The 24,942-nt window shown below is 49.3% G+C and overlaps 2 protein-coding genes across 2 annotated transcripts in view; one reads left to right on the forward strand and one right to left on the reverse strand.

Moving 5' to 3' along the window:
* Positions 1–312: 312 nt before the first annotated feature.
* On the forward strand, positions 313–1,706 carry PHLDA2 (pleckstrin homology like domain family A member 2). The gene is made up of 2 exons (XM_066322253.1): positions 313–839; positions 1,282–1,706. Exon 1 carries the CDS (start codon positions 407–409, stop codon positions 803–805), a length of 399 nt encoding a protein of 132 aa, XP_066178350.1. The 5' UTR covers positions 313–406; the 3' UTR covers positions 806–839; positions 1,282–1,706.
* Positions 1,707–3,198: 1,492 nt separating this feature from the next.
* SLC22A18 (solute carrier family 22 member 18) overlaps positions 3,199–24,942 on the reverse strand; it is a 61,259-nt gene continuing 39,515 nt past the window's right edge. Inside the window, exons 7-10 of the mRNA XM_066320879.1 lie at positions 21,087–21,187; positions 12,231–12,332; positions 8,411–8,531; positions 3,199–3,405 (exon numbers count right to left, since the gene is read on the reverse strand). Coding sequence (XP_066176976.1) covers positions 3,218–3,405; positions 8,411–8,531; positions 12,231–12,332; positions 21,087–21,187 — 512 coding nt within the window. The 3' untranslated portion in view covers positions 3,199–3,217. The remainder of the gene's footprint in view (positions 3,406–8,410; positions 8,532–12,230; positions 12,333–21,086; positions 21,188–24,942) is intronic.

Genomic DNA, 24,942 nt, shown 5'->3' on the forward strand with positions numbered 1-24,942 from the left:
GCCGTCTCCGATCACGGTGTCCCCATCCTTACCGCGGGGCGGACAGCGGGCACACAGCCCTGGGCGCCCCTCACACGGCGGCAGCAGACTCGAGCCCCTCGGGGAGGCGGCCCGTGAGGGAGGCACCCCCTCCCCGCCCCCGGCGCACCGGGGCAGCCTCGGCCCCCCGTGTCCGGGGTCCCCCGTGGGCCCCACGCCCGCGGCCGGGCGGGAGCGCGGCCCGGGGGCCGGGCGGGAGGCGGGGCGGCAGGGGGCGGCGGGCCGGGCTCCCCGGGGGAGGCACCGGAAGGCGCCCGGCGCTGATTCATTGCAATAAATTGTTCCCATCGCGGCGCGGCTCGGTCATCGCCGCCCGAGCAGCAGTCGGAGCAGGAGCGAGAGCCGGAGCCGCCGCCGGGGAGCGAGGATGAAGATGCAAGCCGAGGTGATCCGCGAGGGCGAGCTGGAGAAGCGGAGCGACAGCCTTTTCCAGCTGTGGAAGAAGAAGCTGGTGGTGCTGACCAAGGACAGCCTCAGTCTCTTCCCCGACGGGCACAAGCGGGCCAAGGGCAAGGAGCTGGGCTTCGGCTCCATCCTCAAGGTGGACTGCGTGGAGCGCACGGGCAAGTACATCTACTTCACCATCGTCACCAAAGACCGCAAGGAGATTGACTTTCGGTGTCCGGACCAGAGCTGCTGGAACGCCTCCATCACCATGGCCCTGATCGACTTCCAGAACAAGCGGGCCATCCAGGACTTCAAGAGCCGCCAGGAGATGGAGCAGGCGGCGGGCACCCAGGAGCGGCGGCTGGCCCGGGCGCCCTGAGCCGCCTCCGCCCGCCCGGCCGGCCCGGACCCAGGTGAGCTCCGGCACTTCGTGGGCTTTCCGCTTGATCTTTTTAAAGTCTTTTCCTCCCGTCCTGGGGCGGCCGGGCGGGCGCGGGGCTCCCCGCAGCCTTTCTGTCCGGAGGGACCCGCGGCCGCCCCGGGGGTTCCCCAAACCGCGCCCCGAAACCGCGCCGGGCGCCCGCCCGAGCCAGCGCACGGGATTCGGCCCCTCTCCCGGCGCCTCGCGGGGAATTTCTGCGGGGAGCCGGCCTCAGAGGACGGCGTGGGGGTGGCGGGGAATGAGAAATGGCACTTGGCAGTGCTTTCTTCACAGAAAAAAAAAAAATCTGAAAATATATGCTCAATGCTTACTCTCCCTTTAAAGCCCCCCGTTTTGGTTTTTTTTTTTTTTTTTTCTCTTGTGCCTTGCTGTGCTGCTTGTTTAACTAACCCACTTGCTCTTCCTACCTTTAGAGCATACCACTGGATGATAAACCAGATCGAGTGTCTTGGACTGAAATGGGACAGGGTACCAATGAAGGAAAGCAAAGAAGAGAGCTGGAAGCAGCTTGGTTTCTTCCAAGCCCGTTGTGGCTGCTGAGCAAAGAGCCCTGAGCTTTGCCTGAGATGCATAAAGAAAAACCAAAGACTTTCGTACAGGACTTCTAGCAGAGCGTCCACGTGTTTTGAGTGGCACAGCTTTGTGAACTATTATCTTCTATTTATGAGATGCAAGGAAGATTCAACACTGACTGGTGGTGTTATACACGGTTTAAATTATTTGTAGTATCTATATTTGTATTTATTTTGTTGAATGTCTTTCAGCAGTTATGGTCTTAATATTGCTTTTGCATTAATGTGTCCATTCCAAATAAATTACTTGAAATGTTCACTTTTTATTACCGTACTCTGGGCTGCAGTAACTTTTGTTGAGGCATATCTGTGGATATGGCAGTGGTGAAGTGGCTTTAAAAAGAGTGGGTAAGGCTTTTTGGTGCCCTGGACTGGGCAGTGGGAAGTGGAGAAAGCCCAGATAACCCATTTGTGTTTGACCTTGTCTCCCTACCAGGGAGGGGAGGTGTGTTGAGGTTCAGTTCTGGTCAGTGGTGGAGATAGAAAAGCCTACCACAGCTTGCAGAAGCGCTCCTCTAGAAGCTCTTTCCCATAAAATCGGGTAAGGGCAGCAGCAGAAGGCACAGGAGCTCCCTGCCACGGGAAAATGCTGCTCTTTGTGAATGCCCTGCGTCCTCCCCCAGCCCCCTTAGTGCTGTGCTAAGGCACAAAACTGGATTCCTGGTTTCGGAATAAGAGCGCCAATGCTCCATGGATTCCTCAGCTTTGTAGCAAAGCAAGCTGAACTGGCTCTCCTCTCTTCCTTCACCTCTGCAGTCTCTAGACAGAGTTAAAGTTCTCCAGGATAACTGAAGAATGGAGGCAGGCTCTTTTCCTATAGCACCCAGACCAAGAAGCTTGGAGAAAAAATCAGCTGCCTTTTTGGATGAAAGTGCTGAAGTTTTCTTTTATGAGGCTCAATCCTCAATAACCTGAGCTTCCTCGAGAGCAATGCTGCAGCACACAACTCAACTCCGGCAGTCAGGACTGTGAGCGTAGCACACAAAGTACTTGCTCCAAAGTTGGTCATTTCCAGCAGGTAATTTCCCTTTCCCAATATCAGCAATTCTTGCAGGAGACTTTGTACTAGAGGAAGTTGCGAAGTATGTAATTACATAAGCCTGTAGTAAGAGCAAGAGAGACTCAGTAGAGGGTGAGGGAAAACCTGGAAAGAGATTTGGCCCAGATTCTGGAAGTGGTGGGGAGGCTCTGGCACTGCAGCCTGGTACATTGGGGTACTTTGCATCCTCCTTGCTCGTGCACAGGCAGGGCTGCACATGACTGAGCTGTGGATGTCCCAAACCTCTGGCCACAGCATTTGAAAGCCTTTGGCCTCGGTGCCCCCTCTAAGCCAAGAATGCTGGAAAGGCATGTAATGCAGCCAAACAACATTCAAAGGCAGATTTGTTTTACCCACCATTTTTCTTGGTACCATTTCAGGGCACTGAAATAAAAGGCCAAACCAGAGCAAAGGCGCTGGCTCCTAATCCCTTCAGTTTCAGTGAATCCAAGCAGGAATGCTGCCTGACAACAGCTGAGGCTTGGGGGCTGTTGTCTGCCACAACAGCCACTGCTGTAGGGGGGAAATAGGAGGAACCCGATAGCTCCCATAGCCCCCAGTTGCTCCAGCGTGGCTCCAAGACCTTTGCAAACTGATCTGTCCCTTACTCTAGATATAAATGTTGACAAAATGGAAGGATTGTTTAAATTGTTTTATTCTAGGTTTACGGAATCAAAAATAAAACTCAAGAACTGATTTCTGTGGAAAAAATAAGAGCGTTACTTTCTTGTGACTGTTTTATTGGCTTTTCATCTCTTCCAGTGGGATTTTATTCTTCCAGAGGTAAACAAACAAACCTAAATTGACCATTAGCTGTAAATAGCCGAAGGAGGAGACTCCAAATTGTTTGTATAAAACTCCACCAATAGTTGGACCCACTGTCCGGGTCAAGGGCTGCACTGAGGCGCAAATCCCAAGCATGGCACCTAGGAGAGATGGCAGAGACATACGGAGTGAGAGCAAGTCCCAGCATGGAAAAGCAGAGAAGAGCACACAAGATCCCCTTCATCCCTGATGCTGCTCTCCTGCAGTAGTAGCAAATCGCTGCAAATAGTTTCTTGCATTAATTTATAGTGGTCCAATTAGGCTTTTTTCTGGTTAGAGACTCCTGCAGGCACGGTGACCAGCTTCCACCACCATGAGCCAGCTCAGCTCTTCCCTGAGTGGTCTGGGCAATCACAGCACTGCCTAAAAGGCAAGGTGGGTGCTCAGCACTGCCGTCACCAGGGTACAGGGATGCCTTTGGCACCAGAAGGTGCTGCTGAATATCACACCTAGCAGGGCTGGTAACTACTGCATGGGATTAGGGATGGAGAGAGAATTTCTACAGTCATCTTTGAGCCTTCCTAGCGAATCACACAGATTCTGCCAATCTCCTAATTACCTGAGTGGGCCCTGCTCCACCCAAGATACTACTGCCATTTATGCTCTAGTCTGAAACAGAGAAACGGCTCTCTAGCAGGACTGAAAGGGGTAGGCCTAACGAGGTCTTTAAGAATAAATAGATAAAACCACAGATAAAGAAGACAGAACCCCCTTGAGATACTCCCCCACCCCCCTTTGCAGAAAGAGCGGATATTTCCATTTGGATGGATATGCGAGCCCTCCGCCCGGCTGGGCCGGTTCCCCCTCCAGCAGCCCTCACATTTGCATCCTTAACAGGAACCCAGCGGATGGGGAAGCACCTCCAGTTTGGCAAAGGCGAGGTTTTTTTTCCACGTGCAGACAGATGGCCAGGACATCCCCTGGGACACAAGGCTGTCCCACACACACCCAGCTATGCTCTTTTGTCCTGCAGTCTTTGTTTAGGACAGCTGTCATGTTCAGAGGAGCAGAAAATACCTGGCCAGCCAGCAAATCATCAGCTCCCAACACTGGGAGGAACAGCAAGTTGGCATCATATTCACTAAACTGGTGCCCAGCTCTGAAATGATCTTTGCAATTATATGATTATTTGGGCTGCTGGCATCAATTTTCCACTAAGACACATGCTGAGGTGTTGTCACCGCACACCCGGGAAGGATGAGGAGAATGCTGTCCTGTATGTAAGAAGTGGAGCAAGAGCACAATATTTAACGTGGGCAGCCACGGGGAGATGATCCCCAGCTCCCAGAGAGAAGAGGCAGCCAGGTGTTCGTGTAATGCCGGGCAGCGACTGCCCGGCTTTTATCAGCGTGCTTAAAATACTTGTGCAATGAGCCCAAGCCAAGGGTGTAACCATGCGGAGAGGGAAATCTCCCGGGAAGCGCTGCCGAGTGCTCCTCCCACACATGGGAACACAAAGGCGATGGGTGGAACCTTGCCTTGACCCTTTGCCAATGGGAACCATCCCACAACCACCAAACTCTCTGGGCAGGTTTTGCAATTATTTTTTCCCCTCCAGGTATTTGAATTAAACTAATTACTACGTGCAATTGCCAAACTGGCTCTTAAGATTGAGGAGGCACTTTTTTTCTCTTTCTTTTTTTTTTTTTTTTTTGGAACAGAAATCCATCATCTTAAAAGACCGGGCTCTCCCTCTGCACTTCTCCAACATGTTGCTGAGAAAGATAATTTCTGTTTAATGGGCTTAAATTAGATCCCTCGTGTCAGACGCCCTCAGGCTTTGGGACATTGTAAATCTCCGCTCTGCGGCGTGGCCGTAGCAATGTGGCAAAGCTGCACATGTGATAGATCTCATTTAAGGCAAGACCTTTAACTGGGACAAGTCACCGCATCAGCAGAAAATGTCCTGCATTGCTTCGCGCAGTTCTGCCAATGCACACGCTCACCTTCTTTGTCATAGCTATCCCGCCTTCTACACCTTCGCTGCTCTTTTCTCTCTCTTTCCAGCTTGTTCTCCGTTCCTTTTTCCCATACCTGGAATGACCTGTGCCGCCTGGGAGCCCATCCTCCCCTCCCATCCCAGATCTCCTCTGCTCCCGCAGGTTTCAGGGCTGGGTGCTGGCGGCGCTCCAAGACGGGCGACTCCTTTCCAGCTCACATCCTGTTGCCTCGCTCAGATGATGGGGTTGGCCCAGATCAGCCACACGCCCATGGGGCAATCGGGTTTAACCATTAGGTCACTGTCGCCAGCGGCTGCCTTTGAACCCGCAAAGCTCAAGCAAAGCGGGGGGATCCAATGCCCCGAGCCCTGCCTGGCTGCAAACTCTCCTCCCCAGGTCCTGATGCACAATGAAATCAGGACACATGGGCCCGTTACGCACAGAGGCTCTGCTGGGCTTCCTGCCTCCCTCCCTCAGGAACTGGGGGGGATCTGTGCACGAACAAGACCTCCATTCTTGGGGAAGGACCAGGGTTGACAAGGAGTGCTTGTGTGAATGCAAATCCCCCTGGGCTCAGGGCTGCCCTCCCACCAGCTCATGCGTCCAGCTGAGCAGCACGTGCGTGTGGGGCTGAATTTTCTCTTCCTGCCTTTGAAGATGAAGAGAAGGGGAAAAAAAAAGTCAAAGGGAAACTAATTAAATCATTTCTGCTACCTTTGCTTCTGCGCAAAGCCTGAGCTTTGAGAGCGAGCAAAGAGCAAGAGCCAAACTCATCAGCCTTGGAAGGAAGTGACCTTGGGATCGGATCTAAAGCAGGCTGATGGGTGCAAGGGATGGTGCCGTGCTCCTCCCACTGCTCCCTGTCTGAGAGCCTTATGTAAAATGCAAGGATGGGTGACTCAGTGTGTAGCCAGGGCGGACAGACTACACTCCTGCAATGCCTCATCTATCCCAGCCCCGTGCTGAGATGGACACCTGGGCTCAGCCCAAACTCCAGCCTTTTCCTGACCCAAAGAAAAACCACTATGGATTCTGCAGGCTGGAAGCTGACCAAAAACATCAGGAAAATACAGCAGCAAGGCTCAAAAGTGGTGCCTCCAAAGAGAGATACTCCATGTGCGATTTCCTTGCATTAGATAAAAGTTGTTGCAAGTAAGTGCTAAAGTTTTCAACACAGCGACAGCAAAGCTTTTCCGAAAAAAACCGATTTCTACACTCCTAGTGAGGGATTCTAATGTTCCACCAAAAAACCTCTCTTCGCGGAGCTGGTCTGGGCTTCGCAGAGGAAGGAGCAGCCTCCAGGCTGCTGTAGGGGTGGAGCAGCCTTTGCGGGGTGCCACCCACGGCCAGGGATGGATGGCAGGCATTTCAATGGCTGCATTTCTCGGCGGGACACCCACGCCGTCACTGCTGCAGCTGCTGTGGAAAGGCAGCCTGCCGGCTCTGCCGGGTCAGGCATTCCTGCCTTCGCCCCGACCCCTGCCCGCTACATCCAAAACAAGTGCAGGACCATTAGTACCTCTTCCCCCAGAAATGTTGCAAGGGAAAAGTTTGAAAGGTGAGGGCCAGGAAGGAGTGGCAGACACAAGGTTTTCCGCCAGTGCCAGAGCGTCCCTCTGTGGCATGCCCAGCTTTCAGCCAGCTGTAACTCTGCATTTGTAGTAGCACTTGGCATTGACATTAGCCCAGGATGGACAGGCAGGGGAAAGCCCTCAGCCGTCCATGGCATCCCCTGATGACCTGCAACCTGCTCCCGAGTATCTGCACAGCTCTGCAGACTGCCTCCATCCTGCCCTGCAGTCCTGCTCCACCACGGGGAGACCATCCATTCCACCAAGGCACAGGCTGGCCTAACAACATCTGCAAGCAGGGAGCAGGGTGAGGCAACTAAACCCATTTTCCTCTCTGACCAAAGCTTGCCTCCGGGCTCCAAAAGCTAAGCACTGCTCTGGTTTTCCTCACAAAACCCCTTTGAGAAGAGTCTGAATGAATTCCAGCTTGGTTTTATGTCCCAAAGCCGCTTGGTGCCCTTCCCCCTGGCTCTCCCTCACAAGAACATTGCTCCAAGTCATGAAGCAGCAAATTTTCTTCCTGGCTGAGCAGAGAGGCTGAGACTTTTCCCAGGGAGGTGAAGTCTGGGGATAAATGGTCCTCGCATGTGGAAACATCCCACTTGAAAACCACAAAATCACAGGCTCCCAGCATTTGTAGGAGATGTAGTGGGTCAGCTCTAGAAATAAACTACTGAAGTGATTTTCACAAAAGCTCTTCACCCAGAAGCATCTCAAAAAATCTGTATAAACTTCACTAATGGATTGTGCAGACTACAGCTCTCATTCTTGGTAGGGTCTGCGCAGAGGTATCTGCTCTGACAGCTGCTGGGGAAGGTGAAGGGTGCAGACTGGCATCCCAGAAAGCCTCAGCTAAAGCGCAGACACTCCTGGGTACCTGCTCTGGGAGAAAACCCTGAAAGGGCTTGAGCAAAAGACATCAAACTGGGTTAAGCCAGCTCCATCACCCCACAAACTCAGCCTAGCTCCCATGACAGTAATGTAGGCATATTTCCTTCAGCAACAGAATTAAAGCCCCAGGTATAAAGATTTAAGTGTCTACCACTGCTGTCTTGCACAGAGAAATACAGGAACTCTGACTGAAACAAGGCCAAAACAGAGGGGGCAATTACTGCATCAGGCAAAGCATGTTTGCAAAGACTAATCCAGAATCCCCTCCTAAGTTAAAAGGTGTGAAGAAACAGCTCTCTCTGACACTGTCATAGTGGAAGAGCAGTGGGGTTTTTTTTTTTTTTTGGTTTTTTTTTTTTTTTTTTTTTTTTTTTTTTGTTTTTTTTTTTTTTTTTTTTTAACATACTTTGGCTTTCCATGGTAAAGAGAGTTTGAGGAAGCCTTACCTTTCTGTGCCCAGCACTGTAGATACCAGCAGGCAGCACAGGACTGAGAGCACTGGGCTGTGGAATGCTTGCTCAAGGTTGCTCAAGTCCATGCTGTATTAGCCCCACCAGTACCCACTGTGTGTGCCCGGCCAGATCCGGGTGTTCACCCAGTGCTCCTGATGCCCCAGTGCTCCATAGCTGTGGTGGGAGCTGGGAAGTGCCCAATGGACTCAAAACTGAGAAAATACCAGTTTGACCTTCTCTGCTGAGTCTTACCAGTGTCGGAGGAGGGCACAGCCTTGGTGAGGATGCTGTCGGTGATGGTGGCCAGCGTGCTGAAGGCAAACACCAGCGGCACTGCAACGATGCAGTAGTGCCACACGGTCCTCATCAGGGCCTAAGGGACAGGACACGACAGACCATACATCATTAGACAGCACAAACGGTGCCTTTGTGGCAAGAAACGGCCTGGAAGAAAATCACAAGCCAAACCCTTAGCTTAGGGAAATGGTGGGAGCCACAAATGATACGTGGTGGTGCGGCTTTGGCCGTTGTGGGGTCTTTCACAGCCTGCCATTTGTCTGCAGTGAATTATTCCAAGCATGCAGAGCAAACGATACCCTACAATCTGGCAGCACGTTTCCCCGGCACTGCTGTGGGTATTTTTAGCATCTGGGAATTAGTGACGTCCCTGCACCCTTCCCCCTGTCTTCTGTCTTCTGTCCAACTCCCGAGGAAATGTTGAACAGCAGATGTATGTGGTGTACTTCAGGAAGCTTCCATTACTTATACAAAACAGCCTAGAGAAGGCTTTTTGGTTCATTATCATAAATAATTAAAACTAAACCGAGCCTGTCAAAATAAATGAGCACGGTGCATTATGTAACACCGTACCTTTGGGATTCCTAATCCTGTTCTGCTGCTTCCCTGCTAATAAATTCACCAAATTCAATAATCTGGAATAGGTTTTCTGGCCATGAGTGCACATTAGCGAGCATAATTAGGGAGAGTAATGATTTTGTTATTGCACATATTCTTAGCGGAGACATCCCTCCAGCTGTTTAATGCTGAAACAAAAGCGGTGAGGCTCCCTAAGCTGTAGGGCTGGAGCAGCTCCCAGCTCATTCACAAGCCCTGCTGGTCAAATGAATGGATTTCTCTGGGGCATGAAAAGGAAATTCCCCCTTTATTCCAAGTCTTCTGGCCTAACCCATGTCTCAAGGTGTGTTATTGTGGCTGAAGAATATTTCTGTCACTGGTTTAGCCAGAAGTTTCATTCTCTGGAGTTCTGTGTCCTAAGATCCGGTCCCTGCCTCTCGGCTACAGAAGATGGAGGAGCCCAGAGACATTGCTCACTAATGACTTGGAAATGTTGAGGTTTATTCCTAGTTCCCCTCTAGAGTTACACACAGCCAGGTTTTTCTCCTCAAAGGGGCTCTTTGCCTACATTTTGGTTAAGATCTAGGCACTTCTGATTAGGGAACCAGAGAACAAAGACAGAGAAACAGGTATTTAGTACATAAACAAAAGGCAGGAGAGTAATTCCTTGCTAGGGCAAATGTCATTGCAGGACAACATTGCGGAGCCCATAGAAAAAATCAGTTTTAATCCCTCCTGCTTTGTACAGCCTCCCTCATGGGCTGGAGCATGTGAGCAGAAAAGAGCAGAGGCATACCTCTGTCTCCTATAAAACAAGGGGAAATGGCTCCTCACTTCCCTGGGGCTGAGGAAGTACTGAGCCAGGCAGAGCCCAATCCAGCTGCTGGGTGGTGAGTAGTTTTTTTGAGGTGAGCAGATCTGAAAGCATTTTTTAGGTGAGAGACAGAATCAAGAGTCTTAGCAGACAACTCGAACAACAAATGCCTGGGAAATGCAGGCAGAGAGACAGGATGAGGCACAGCCATGCCTTCAGACAAAGGGAAAAACTTCCCCATCACAACTGCCAAGCCCTCCTACAGCCCTGCCTACGCTCTCCCAGCTCACATCTGCAGATCAGACACTGGTTATCCTCTCCTTATCCAGGTGTTATTGCCGAGCTCCCAGCCCACCCCCTTCTCTTCTCCAGCTGCCTGTTGCTAGGAACATTCCGCAGCCTGTTCCCAGCTGCAGCTTGTGCCAGCCTTCCAGAAAGGCTTCAGCTCACCTCCCCTCCCTGCGATGTCAGGATGGGTTCTGGAGTGTCTTTTATTAGCAGCTAGCCTTTCTCCTCATTTCTGTCCTTCGGGGAGGGGAACTGCTGCCTTTGGAGGCCACATGCTGCACAGGCACAGCAGGTGGGACGCTCCTCCATCAGCAGCTGGGAAGGATTAAAAGCTTCACCCAATAACTTCTGCATTTGGGGCTGCTGCTGTGACAGCACTTATCCCCACGGAGACAGAAAGCCACCCCAAAGCGGATGTTTTCTTGGCAGCCACTTGGACAGAGTGCTTTGTAACAAGACATCCCGGCAAAGACGATCACAGCTGCATTTGCCTATGAATAGTTCTCATGGGAAGTCACTGCTGACCCTTGTCCCCAGGCCCGTGCTGTCAGGATGTCCACAGCCCTCTGGGCTTGGCATAATTACGGGCTTTAAGATGATTTCCCTTCCTGGCTCCTCACCCTCCTCCCTGTGGAGCCAGTGTGAGCCTTCCTGCACTGGGACATTGTGCTGCCCCGTGTGCCCCTCCACTGCCATTGCGGCTTTCTCTGCTGCCTCCACCTGACTCCAGCCTTCCCTGGAGGTCAGTGACACCTCAGTGCACAAAAGTCATATAATTCATGTTGCTGCTCTGCCTGATTCCCATGGGACCGGGCTTTAGCACAAGGATTCAGTCCCAGCAGCGCCTGCCCTGCACCCGGCTGGGGATGCTCATCTCTCCGGATGGGCCTAACTGCTCCCACCCATGACCAAAAACCAGTGGTGAGACCTTCAAAGTCCTTCCCAGGCCATGCTCAGGAGCATCAAGCTCTGTGCAGATGTCCCGTGTTAAGGGGCCATAATTGATTTCAGCCAAAAGAGCATGACACCAGTTGGAGGAGACTCTTCCCAAGCATTCTACACCTGACAGAATCCCCAGGAGCCTCAAAAAGCCCAGGGAGAGGAACCATGCTCCATCTGCAGAGCCATCCCTTGGTGTGCACCCATCCTCCCTTCGCAGCCTCATCTCAGACACGATTTAGCCTCAGATTAGCTAAGGTGTGTAGGTGCCTCATCTCATCCGTGTAGCTGGGAACCACAAACCTCAGCACCCTCCAGGACTTGGCCCTGACCTCCCCACAGCTGTGGGAATGGCACTCATCCTCCCTGCAGCAGTGTCCTGGCAGCAAGGCTCAAGGCCAAATCCTGCAGGGAATGCTGAAAGGCTGATGCAGCCCAATTGTCCTTTGGGTCCACTGCACTGACGGGGACTGTGAGCACCTTTCCTCCATCCCCATGGCCTGGGCAGAGCTGTCAGTGCCCTAAACATGGCTCATCTGAGCAAACACAGTTCCCAGCAGAGCTACCTACATCCACTCAGTTTTCCAGTTACTGTTTGACATTGGCATCAACCATCACCCATGTGGACACAACCAGCAACAGCTAACATCACTTATCCCAAAATGGAGGGATGAAATTAGTGCCATTGTTGTACAAAATTACCTCCTTCCCCAAATACTTTCATGTTGGGGGATTAGACAAAAATAAAGCCCCAGAAGGAGAGTGCACAACCTCTACTGTCTCACTGCAATAAACAACTGCAATGATTTTTCCCCACCGTAATCTTCATTTACTTTCTGGGTAGTCCAGGAAGTGCAGTCGCTGACAAGACCAGGCCAGGATTTCCGTGCAAATCTGGTGACTCAGGAGGGACTTAGCGAGTTTCTGTGCAAGATTAATATATTTTTTAATCCCCATAACTATTACTCACACGGCTCTTTATCATGGTTTGGCGCAATGCTGACGTTGAGCGCGGCTCTGTTTGCGCAGAGGCCCAGGAGAGCTGGCTCTCCCTGCCCTGAAGACCACCCAAGAGAGCCAGAGGTGGCATTTCCAGGGGCAGAGCTCGCAGCCAGGTGTCACAGACCTTGTGTGACGCTATTGAAGACACTGTGGGTGATTTCCCACCTGCCTTACCATGCCTAGGCCCACGCCGGCAAAGACGAAGACGCTGAGTCTGAGCAGGGTCATCTCTGTGCAGTGATTAGAGAGCTTCCCAACCACCAAACCCTGGACAACCTGGCAAAGAAACACATAAGCACCATTAAGCCTGATGTAATATAATAATTTAAACAAACTCAGAAGAGAATTGCTACTTTCTTCAAGCAAACAGGTTCTTTCATTGGGGTTTCTTTGACTAAAAAGGACCTCACTGCCACAGTAAATGACTGGAAGGCATGATCCATTATTTCAAGTGTTTTGCCTTCTAGGGAGAGATCCATCCTATCAGCTGGACGTTTTACTCAGGGTGTATGCCTGAGTTCACCATCACTGCCTACTCAGCAGCAGTGACTGAAACTTTCTCAAAACGCTTGCAGATACAACTTGCGGTGTGTTTGTGAAATACAGTTAATACTACGGTCTTCATTCTTGGCAAGTCCTCCTCAGAGAAAAACTATACACTTGTAAGCAGAGCAGGAAAATGCCTGTACCTTCTCTTGCCATTACTTTAAACTATAAATATACAAATTGGGTGGTTCATAATTTTTAGGCAGGAAACAAGTATGACGGAGATGCTAATATCCAGTCTCAGCAGGACACACAGATGTAAAGGATGGAGAACTGGTTCTACAGATTTTAAACAAAAACTGGAAGGGAGGGGGAAGGAAGAGCAAAATATTAAAATCCCAGAATTTATGTGCCTTTTCCAGCACTTTGCAGAGCAAAGATTCCCTCTTTTATTTATCTGTTCAGCATCTCCCATACTTCAGGTGATCCTGGCACAAGTGGACACGAGAGGAGAGAGGCTGTAAGAGATCATTGTAAAAAAAGTCTGACTGACTGCAAGACAGGTAAGAGACAGCTAGGAAACTACTGAGTTTTCCCTGCCTTGAAAGGGTTTGTTTGATCCAAATGAAAATCCCTCTGACTTGACAGAAGAGCTCTTGCTCAAAATGCTTTGTTGGGTGTCTTTGGTGGGCTTTGTTTCTGTGGCAATCCATCCTGGAGAAAACTGCTTGGACCAGGAATGACACTACACTACACTCAGCCTTCTTGTGTTAGTACCCAGGCAGAAACCTGAAGTCAGCTAAAAGGAAATGAGTGCAAAATAAATGAGAAAATAAGTTATTAAACAGAAATGAAATGTTAATCTATAATAACCACTCTGTGAAAAAAAAAAAAAAAAGGCAAATAGCAATAGAGTGAAAACGAAGTTGACATAAAGAACAATAGCTACAAAATTAATATATATCCAACAGCATACAACTGAATGGAAAACTATCAAAACTCAACCCTTCACTTTGCTTCAGAGCACAAAGGATTTTTGACATGAGGGCACATGACACCAAGAAGACGTTCTGGCTCCTGCCTCCTTTTTGTCATTGTCCATGCCTTTGGCCAGGGCTTGAGAGTGTGGCTCACGTGTGCCCAGCTGCTGTGTGACACTGGCACAGGCTCGGCGTGTCCTTCCTGGGTCATGTCACCTGGCAAGGCCTCTGGGACACTGGTGGACCTGCTGTGGCACGAGGCTTGGACAATGCCTAGGGTGACCTGAGTCATCCTGACCAAAAGCCCTGCCATGAGAGGAGGAGGCTGGAGGAGCTGCTCCAGCAGCTCCTACTCCAGGGGTGGGTGGGGAAGCCACTGAGTGACGCTCCATTAAGCTGAGTGCTCCAAAAAGGGAGAATTGTCATTAACTTTTTGCAACTTCCCAGTCCCTCCTACAGCTGGGGCTGTGCTGAGTCACATGGGATGAGGGCTGAGCCTTGTCACAGGGCATGGATTGACTCAAGGGTGGCATCACCCAAACCTCAGTTCGGCTCTGCTGAGCCACTGGAGGAAAGGAAACGTTTCCCAATTTGCCCAGACTTGAATGGCATATTTTATTGGGATTCACCGTGCAGGCACAGCCCAGTCCCTGCCCTTCCTTGAGTCATTAGGGTACATCATCAGCAACGTCCCTGGTCTGATGGCCATGGGAGTGGCGTTCCCAAAAACGTTGCCATCACTGCATCCTGCGTGAAGGCAGCAAGCACCACTGCAGCAGAGACAGGCTCTGAGCAGGCAGGACTGGAGATATGCAGAATGAGCTGTCCTCAGTGTCAGCAGAGCAGAGGGATGGCCCTCATGCCAATGCTGCCATTCCCCGTGGGCTTTCCCACCACTTGGGCTGTGGCAATAAAAGCACAAGGTAAAACATCACTGCTGAATCAACCAGCTTGGCAAGGGGACTATTTCCAAGGGCAAGAATGAGCCCAAGTCACCTGCTTTCCCCTTGGGGCTGGGCAGCAATCCTTAGGATGCACAGATGGCAGTCCCCCCATGGGCTATCTGGGCTGCCTGCCTTGCTCCCCAGCACAGGCACAGCTGATCCAGCCATTAGTCTCAGGCAGGCAAGGCCTGAGATCATCACATCATCCTGATTTTGGACACAGAGCCTTGATTTAGGCGCTAGACAGTATTTCCAGTCACCAGTAACTCTGACCTCACTTTCCAGTCTGAATTTAGACCTGAAAACCCATTATTTCCAGTCTGCAATTCTCCCTGAGCGCAGAGCTCCTGGACTGGCATGAGCAGCACCCACCTGCACAGGCACATCTGGGAAGGTGAAAGGTGGTTCATGTGCACTCTCCCATGTCAGATTTTGGACATGTGCTGCTGGTTTACCAGGAGGTAGCGGGGATATCCCAGGTTACTTGGCCATGGACAAGCTCTGGTAGCTGATAAATGGAGTTTATCCTTACTCTTATTCTTACTGGTGTGTTCTGGGCTGTTTCCTTGCACATAAACTCCCCTTGAAGATCGACTGTGATGGGCCTTACCCTCCTGCATTTCATTTTGCCTGGATGGTGCTTGCCTTTGTAACCTGACCTCCTTTGAAGTCGGGGAAGAGCCAGTGTACCTGGCTGGAATGCCTTCTGCCATCAATAAACAAAAGAGAGAGGAAATTGTTTGCAAGTGAAATAACAGGCACTGCCTGTGGCTGTGTACATATGTCACAGGAAAAACCAACTCATCTTTTTTTCCTCCCCCCACTCCTTCTTTAAAGGCAAATAAGTCTCCCAATAAATGCATAAGAACAGCCAAATCTCTGTTCATCACTTTCTGGATTCACCAAGCTGGGGATTTGTTACACTAGTCCAGCAAATCACATGGAGCAATATTCTCTTGCCTCTATCACTGTATTTGGTTTCTGGGAAAACAGCTGCTCCCATTTGCTCAGAAAGGCCAATATGACTGTCAACCTCGAACAAATTGCAGGGACCCCTTGCAGGAGGGAAAGGAAGTATTTGAAAGTTCAAGGTGCCAGGTTTTGGAAGACCTCTGAAGTACCAGCCTTGCTGCACGGAGCTGCTGCTGAGCTGACTGGCACCTGCAAGGAGCTGACCTCACCTGTGGAGGTCAGAGGAGTTATGCAGGTGCTCAGCTGGTCCTCTGTGCTCAAAGGACGTGGGACTGCTGCTGAAGATTCTTCCATCAGCACCGATTGAAGGCCTGACAGAGCCCAGCAACAAAATCGGTTCCCTTTCACCCGACAGCTTGGAAATGAAAAGCTGTGAGAAGGTCGGAGAGGCAGACACAGCAGGCCAGATAAGCTGGTACAGCCTCGCAGAGAAGATGCAGGGCCCCATCGCTGGCACAGATAACATGATTCACATCAGAGGCAGCCTCCCACGCCCTGCACCCGTATCTGGCCTTTGAAATGGTGCTGGCTGGCAGTTCCCAGGCGGGGAGCCTGTGCCGGCTGGGCAGGGACCCGCTGGGGCAGGGACCCGCTGGGGCAGACCGGGGGGTCAGCGCCAGCCGCTGCCGGGGCTGTTCTGCACGGGCTGAGCGCGGTGCAGAGCCCTGGCTTGGGGCAGAGGGGGCTGCTTTACTGACACAGCGATGCCCGAAATGGCTTGGGTAGTTCAGGTCTTGTGCAGGAGCAGGAGGGCGGTGGGACTGGAGGGAGGGCTGACGGTGAGGACCAAACTGCTGAAGGCAGCACTTTGCCCAACAGGGGGAAGAGGATGGCGTGTTTTGCAAACTCCAGCCTAATCGCCTTCTTTCCCCCTCCAACCCACCCCTCTCCACAGATATAAATCCTTCAAAGCGAGGAAACTGGAGAACTTTCTGTTTGTTGTTGCAAGGTTCTTTCACAAAGTGGGTTTTCCCCCTAGGCATACCTGGCTGTAATTAAATCCCCGGCTCTTTAATCATCTCTTTTGCTGTGCAGGGAAAAAAAAAAGCGAGAGGGACAGACTGGTGATAAGATGATACACAATGTAAATCTCTCCTCCAGGAATCTCTCTCATCTTTTCAGGATCACTCCGTACCAACTTGTCCCTCCAGAAGCTGCACAGCTAGAGGTGGAGTTTGTATAACAATACAAATTTAAATGCAGTAAATAGAGCAGATGTCTTATGATTTCTTGATCCTCAGGGTTATAAATATCTACCCCTTTGTCCCACCCAGAGTTTTGTTTGGTGCATTTTGCTTTGGGTTTTTTTCTTTTTTTTTTTTTTTTTGAGAAAAAGTTCTTAAAGGAAAGTTTCCCCCACCCCCTCCCGTGGTTTGAAATCTAAGCATCAGATGTGACTTGAGATATCAAGTCACGGACTCCAGATATTTCCCTTGCCTAATCCTCCAGCAGCATTTTCCAAGCCGCATACTACACCTGGAAGGTCTCCATGCTATCACACTTGCAAACTCAAAAAAAAACCCAACCCCAAAAAAGAGTCTAGGCTCATTTCTGCCCATTACTCAAAATTAAATTATTTTAAACCATTATGAAATTAATATTCTCTGGAGGGAGATTGAATGGCATTCCACACTGCCAGGCATTGACTATGAGGGAAATTTCATTCACATGGCTTCTCAGATGAGAGGACACTGGGAGCTCAGCCCTGGAGGACAGAGGGCTTGTGTCCCTGATGGGCTGTCATAACTCTTGCCTGGAGATCTACGGGTGATCAGATAAAGATGCTTCAAACACATGATGAGCAAGGAAATCTGTGCAGTGCAGCTGCCTGGTGCAGAGGCAGCTCTCCTGCTGTCTGCCTTCCTCTCCTCATTTTGTTATCTCCCACACAACTTCTCTTCACCTGGCACAGCCCCAGCTCATCAGACAGCCCCACACTTTCAGGGTGCTTCAAGAAGCACTGCAGAGACCTGGATTGTTTGAATTACCCCCACGTGCTATTTTCATTTCTCCATCAGTCCATTCCAGCCTCGGTCATATTTCATTTTCTAAGCTACAACTCTGTTTCCTCATCAGAAAGTTCATTGTCTCAATGCAGTCTCACTGCCTTCCCACAGCCCCTTTTCTGATCTTGCCTGGCTGTGTCCTGACCCAGACATGAGCCCCCTTCCCACCCTCACTGCACTTCCCCCTGCCCCACACTTTCTCTGCTGTATCCCCTGCTATTAGGTGATGCTCACCACAGGCTGAAGTGAGGCTGAGGAGCTCTGCATGGGATCCCTCAGGTGATGCCTGAATTAGTGGTGTGTATAAACTAACGTCCTCCATCTGCAAAGAGGGCAAACACCTCACCTCCTGCAGGGTCTGTGTTTCTGTGCTGATTCCCTCATGCAAAGATAGCAATGACAAAGAACTTCAGTTGCCTACTTAAAATTAGGTGAGCTGACTCAAAGCCTCCCAAAATCTCCTCTCTAGGTACTTCTGCAGCTGGCTTCAATGAGAGGAATGAGGAGAAACAGATTCTTACAGTGCATTGGCCACTTCTCACCACAGCAGGTCAAATGAGGTTGGGAAGCTGAAAAACTAGATTAAGCAATTGGAGCATAATATCCTTGGGGTGGGAGAGGAAGGCAGGAAGACACCATCACTATTTGAGTCATCCTGGGATTGCTGATCAGGCTGGGAAAGGGAGCGGCAACAATGCCTTCTGTAAGAGGAATATGTAAGTTTTGAGAATATTAATTTAAAATATAGAAACTACAATAAGACAAAGAAATGTTTTCCCCCTTAATTTCTTTCCCTTCCAGCTACAGAAGTCCTTAAACTATATCTTTTTCAAGTCCAGGAAGAGATGCAAACATGGAGGACAGGTTTCCTCTAACAGGAGGGCTCAGGACAAGTCCAAGAGGAATGGAAAATCCCCTCACAATGATTTACAGAAGGGCAAACTGAAGAATTAAAAAAATCAAAGCTGAGTATCTGGTTGATTAAACTCACTGAAAATTATATTATATTCCTTATGAATAAAGCTATCATTTACTCAGTGAAGTGGGGAAGCCAGTCAGCAGATATTAATCATCGTTCACCTATCCAGATTGGTGGAATTCACTTGCACCCTAATCTGCATTTGTATCTCAGCAGTATCAATTCACTGTGCAGCAGAAACAAATGCATGTGAAATGCCAGCTCAGGCAACACAAGCAGCTCTGGGGCTCAGCAGGACAGAGCCAGCACGCTGCTATTCCCTGCCTGCTAGAGCAACCCAAACAGAAAGCAGCCATAAAACATTAACCCAGACACCATCTGCAAGAGTTATCTTTGGGTGGTTCTAGACAGATACCTGAAAGTAAAGACATGAATCCTAATGTTTTAAAATAATTTTAAAGCCAGGGAGTGAGAGTTTAATTTGGTCCAGTTGAGGAGCTTGTCCTAAATAAACCAGAGCAGAGTTTGGAACTGCCACTGATAAAGTGGAAAGAAGAAGTGACAAAGCAAAAAGCAGTGCTTTGCATGCTCTCAGGGGAGATGGCTTCGCTGTCACCAAGAATCAGGTATCCTGGGATTTTTTTTAAAAATAGAGTGTTTTTTCCTCTTTCCATTTTGGTGTTCTGACAGTGAACCTCAATGCACCAACATGAAGAAAATTTGTACCCTATGACAAATTCACTACTATATTTCTGATGTCCAGAGCCATGCACTGTAGAATAGGCTTAGCAGTATGGATAGAAACTGCATTGCTGTATGAAAGAAAACTGCCTGGCTGATAAAAGCCAGTTTCTGTGTCAATGTCCCAAGGCAAAGGCTTCCCAGCAAAGTAGATGCTGCACCTGAGCCTGCAGGGCCCTGCTGGGTTGGATTGTGGCAGTAGGCATGATTGGCCTCTGTGGGATGAAACTCTGTGACTCTGGGAAGGGTCAGGCCCCTGGTTAGCCCTGACATCTGATCATCCATTAGGAAGCAGAATGGATGCTGTAATTCCCATATCTTCCAGGGCTGTGTCTCTGTGTGGGGTGCCCCAGCATGGCAGAGGAGGTAACCTTATCTACAGCAGTTTCAACCAAACTAACCTGGGGAACAATAGCAGGGAAAGCAGCCAGATATTCCAGACATAACAGCAGTGTCCTCAAGACAGATATCCTGGACCTAACAGCAGTGTCCAGGCCCCATCTAGCAACACAAAGCCACTCCTTACAAGAGCCATTGCTGCCCACGTTACCCAACTCTAAACAAGCACACCACAGCCATGCTGCAACTCCAGATTTTATTTCTGAGTATGTCACAGGGGTTTAACTGGTATGTCTTAAGTTAAAGGCCCAGCTGTGGAGAGTCCTTCTGCATTCAGATGGGGAAGAAGATATGGGACAGTCACTTGGCTTCTCTAAACCCTGAGTGATTCCTGCAGATCCTGGTCTAGGAGGCGGCATACAAGGCTAGGATAGGGAAAACCTCTGAAAGCAGTGGAGTTTGGGTCAGAAGCTTTCTTTGGAAAGCAGCTGCTGATCACCCCACTTTTCACACTGTTCCCACACTGTGGACCAGCAAACTGGTCTTCGTTCCAAAGAGGCTGCAGTCAGCTGGCTGGGAGATGTTCACAGGACCAAGAGACAACTAGTCCAAAGCCACCCTCGCAGGAGGAACATGGCAAAGGCACCATCACCTCAGCTGCAGCCAGTTTGCTCTGCAGAATCCAGCTGCTGATGTACAGCCATGCCTGCCAGCTGCTCTGCCAAGATGCCCAGATTTGGTGAGATCAGACCAGGGCTCAAGTGTCTGGCAACACCATGCCAAATCCAAATCACAAAGGAAGCAACTTAAGCTGCCATTCCCTAAATGAGAAGCTCCTCCAGATCCCACAGGAACTCTGTGGCAATGCCCAGGAAATGAAGAGGATTTAGTAACAAGACCACTCTCCTTCAGGATATTGCTCAACTTGCATTCCTACCTTGGGGCTTGGTAATAAACATCTGCTACTCTTTCTGCAAAATCATTAAGCCTCTTCCTCCAAAAGGAACACTCTGCTGTAAGACAACACTGCCCATTTTTGACCCTGTTACTGCCTCATTCAGCTGACTTTTCCCTTTTACCCATTTTGGTAGTCTCCTAACCATGTTCCATCACCCACCTTTCTGTGCTTTGTTTGTTGTTGTTTGTTTTTTTTCTTTTTTGGGAATCACAAGATTGCTATGCTTGTTTCCATGCAGCAGAAACAAGTTCTTCTACACTGAAGGGATCTTCAGTGAAAACACCAGTAAGATTGTCTGCTTTCCTGAGTGTACCAGGTGCTACTACATAAATGTAAATCATCTAACCTGCACCAGGAAAAACCTCAGCCAAGGCACTTTAGCTTCGATGTAAGTTTTCTTACAAAACATATCAGTCCTAGGAAATTTTACCTCTACATCTTTAAGATCCACAAAGAGGGACAAGGGCAAGAAAGCTTTCAATTTGCTTCAATTTCTTCCCATTCTAAGGAACAGAATAAATTTGGACTCACTTCTCCTTTTGAAGCTAAATGGTGCATGGCAGGGCTAGGATTTAACTGTCAATAATGCACCTGGATTTGGAAGAGCACGTGTCCAGAAGGTAGGGAATTAGGTAGCAGTGTGGCAAGCTCATCTGATGGAGAGGGAGACTTGCACTTCACTTACCATTTGAAGGACACCAAAATATGACATCAGATATCCAGACTCCACTGCTTCCAAGCCAAAGAAATCCATAGAGATGATGGAAAACATAATCATGAACAAACCTGGAGGGAGGGTTAATGCAAAAAACACATCAATACACTTGCACTGCATGTAATAGCCCAAACCCTGTTCCCAGTCACCACCAGTCCAAGTCAGTAGCTCTCCCTGGTTTTGCCAGCACTGGGTATAAACATGAGCAGAATCCTATTCAAAGCCATTGTAGTAATTTAATCTTTAAATGTTAACCTTTTTATCCCCCTTACTTTCATCTTTAAATAATGTGACTATGTAGGCTGCAGTTTCAGCTGTTAATTATAAACTGGTAAATATTTGTATCACTGAAGCCAGGCTAACCATTAAGACAGCAAGAAAACATTTGTTCAGACAAGACTGTAACCATAAAAATAATCTGATTGGATTCCTCATCCCTTTTGCCTGACTTCAGATATTCACTGTGGGGAACAGCCCAGTGACATCAGCCAAAATGCAGTGGTTTCACTGCACACCTCAGCAACGATGTGGGGCACGTGAAAAATCTCCTGTGTGGACTGATAGTGATGTCAACATGAGCAGTCAGGAAAGTATGGACAGAAAGAGCACAGACCTGGTCTGCTTTTCCACTGAGGCAATTTCTGAAAAGTGTAACAGAGAATGTCTACTCAATCTCAAATGAGAATACAATAGTGTGTGTTTCCCCCACTGCCAAACACAACCAAATACAGGCGTGCTTGCACATGCTCCCATCCTACAGAGAGAGCCATCAAATTAAAAATACTGTGTCAAAACACTGCACTTCAAGTGTGGTGTGGGGTAAGAGGCTGCTGCTTCCCCATGTGTCTTGTGCACCTGAGATGGACCAAGACAGTAGGAAATTGGGGCTCTCTGTGTGTGAAGAACACCACAATGTGCCTGTCAGAGATCACTGATGCTTCTGGGAGAGAAGAGACCAGATGGCTTTTAGCAGTCCTGCCTTTCCTTGTAAGATCCTCTGAGTTGCAAAGACTGCGTAAAAAGGGAGCTGAGTTCCTCTCCTTCCTGAAAAAAACAGAATCCAGGAGGCAATGTGTGAGGACTGAGAAGACAGCTGGTGGCCTGGCAAAGCAACATGGCGTGGGAAGGATTTGCCAGTTTGTCCTGGAAGGATGAAGGAAGCGATTGCTGATGATTCCAGATTGCTGGTTAAAACACTGTGGAGGACCAGCTTCTTAAGGAACAAGAACAACTCCACTGCATGCAGCAGCCCAACCCCGGTGCTCTCAGTGCAGCACCTGCAGCAACAAGGACCTCCTTGCAGGCACCCCAAGCCTTTGCCTGGAGGGAGCACTGGCCTCCCATCCCAGGAGCTGCCATAAAGCCTTCCTCAACCCCACTGGAGACTCATCCTCCCCCTCAACAGGAGTAGTTGCACCCCAGCTGGCTCCATGGCATTGGGAGAGAGGGATGAGAGATGGCACCCTGCTCTTCTACTCTCCAGCTCTGTGGAGAAGGTGCCTGGGAGCTGGGGCTCATGAAGACCTATGGCTTCACCACACCCCTCCACAGAGAGCACCCCACTGTTACCCAGTTACTTTGAAATCACTCTCAGCTCAAGCCAGTTTAAGGTAACATGCAAATACCAGTATTTACTCACAACACTCAAATCAGGCCAACAGGGTTGCTCATGTTTATAAAAGGCACACGTGACAAAATGAAAGAAAAACCACACTTGGTTTCACTTGTAGGAAGATTAGATTGAAGCAGGAGCTCACCCTTCATCCTGCACCCCACTGCAGGTACCACCCAGGAGGGGCTTGGCCTTCCTACATGCCTGATGCCTCTTCCTGGGACTCCCCTCCAGCTTCTACAGCTCCTCTCCCCTTTGAAGTCCCTCATCAGGTTATGACAGATTTGGATCTTTCTCCTCCAAACAAGCTGCTTTCTTTCGGAGCAGGGGTATAGGCTGTTCTCTTTAATTAGAATTATTCACTGCCTGGCTCCCCTGGAGATTCAAAAGTCTCATTTTTAGATGAGTGTCACCCCCTGTGCTTGCATGGTCCCTTAAAGCTACCTGGAGGAGGGAGACCCCCCTTGCCCCTCTTCTTTCAGCAGCTAAGGTGGTCTGTCTCGCTGGTAATCACACATTTCTTGATGAAGCTCACAAGGCGAGGCTCAGATTGAGCTAAAAAAAATGTCATGCTCACTGGAATAAGGAAAGACCTCAGCAGGTTCCCAGCTGGGTAGGCTGCAGGTCAGCTGAGTGCAGCCACATAAATAATGGTAAGCCTCAGTCCACACTGACAGGCTCAATGTGAAAAAAAATGGAAAATGGCATAAAATACCCTCAGAAACCTTGCCTTTTTTGAGGATGTCTAAGAAAAGGGTGAACTCCTTAGAAATCCTGGCATCAGTGGGATGAGTAACAAGGGTTATGGAGCAGAGAGCAGGTAAATGATTTGCAAGATACAGTAACAATGACAAAAAGCACCAAGGAAAATCAGGAGTGCAAACCCCATTTAAAAAAAGAAAGAAAAAAAAGAAAAATGACATGTCTGAAAGCAGCCTGTGGTGGTGTGAGAAGGCAAGCACAGCCTCTGGGAGCTCATCACAGCCCTCCTACGCTGGACTGGAAACGTGATGGGATGCAGAGCCCTAAGGCTCACTGCAAAACGCTGTTCCACACGTGAAAGAAAATCCTTTAAAAAACAGGATGCAGGTGCTAAAGCAATCATGCTGAAACCAGATTTTCCAAAGGGATTAGGCAGCCAAAGAGTCATATAAGCAGCTATTTATCAGTATTTTCAAAGCCCTGGTGATTTCTTGTCAATGAGAGTTACATTTGATAATTTTATCCTCTTGTTTTTCTTTCTGTCTCTTATCTGCCAGAGTGCAGTGAGGCTCTCTTTTCCCAGGTCAGCTGAGAAGGTAACTTGGCTGTGCTGGAGCTGTCTGCTGCCTGTCCAATCCCTGGCAGCTCCTTTTCCTGCAGGAGGCACAGAGCCCATGTCTCTGCTTTTATGCAACACAGGGAGGAGGTTCCCAGCCCTGCAGCCCTCCCGGGGAGGTTCTTTCAGTCTCAAACAAGCTAATTTTAGACAACAATGAGATCCATAAGGAACAAAAGATTTTCTTTGCTGTATATCACAAACTTGTTTACAAAGTAAATAGAGAACGGTCTGTAATTTGGGCAATCTAATTAATTATACAGTTGCAGCCTGGAGATGAAAGGTAAAAGAGCTCATGAGGAGCTGAGCCTCCAGCTGTGAGCTGCAGAGAATTAGCCATGGCCAGATCCTCTTTCAGCTGCCATCAGTTTGGTCAGTGACCTGAAGAGAGACCTGCAAAGAGAAGTCACTAGGAATTTAATCACTCTTCACTGTAGTGTGAGTGCTGCAGCAGGAATGCCTCAGGTGAACCTTCTCCTGCCCTTACAGAAATACTCCCAGGTATTCAGTGACAGACTATTTGCCTGTCTTAAATCCGAGCTTCACTGTCTCCATCCTCTTTGCCCAGAAATTCCCTTCCAGTTTTGGGCAGGAGACGTTTATTTCGGTTCAGTGAGGATTTTTGCTTTTCACGGGCAAAGAAGAATGGATTCCGTAACAGGGAGGAATTTGCATTTTGGCAGGAAAGTCAAAAGCAAAGTGCATTTTGCCTGGCCTTTGGAAAAAAGAGAACACACAGGAAATTAATGTGAAGAACTCATATGGATGCATTCTCAGGCATTTTTAACACAGAAACGAATGCTACTTTAAGATGAGAAATGAGCCAGAATCAGCTCCCCTCTTAAAATACCTGTCTCTTTCTGTGAAATGCTGTCATTTTATATACTTTTTTGAGT

Source organism: Sylvia atricapilla, chromosome 6, assembly GCF_009819655.1.
Source record: "Sylvia atricapilla isolate bSylAtr1 chromosome 6, bSylAtr1.pri, whole genome shotgun sequence".
In the NCBI taxonomy this organism is placed as follows: Eukaryota; Metazoa; Chordata; class Aves; order Passeriformes; family Sylviidae; genus Sylvia; species Sylvia atricapilla.

Excerpts from the sequence above, each read along its gene's own strand:
- PHLDA2 (XM_066322253.1), top strand. The coding sequence starts at position 407 with ATGAAGATGCAAGCCGAGGTGATCCGCGAGGGCGAGCTGGAGAAGCGG.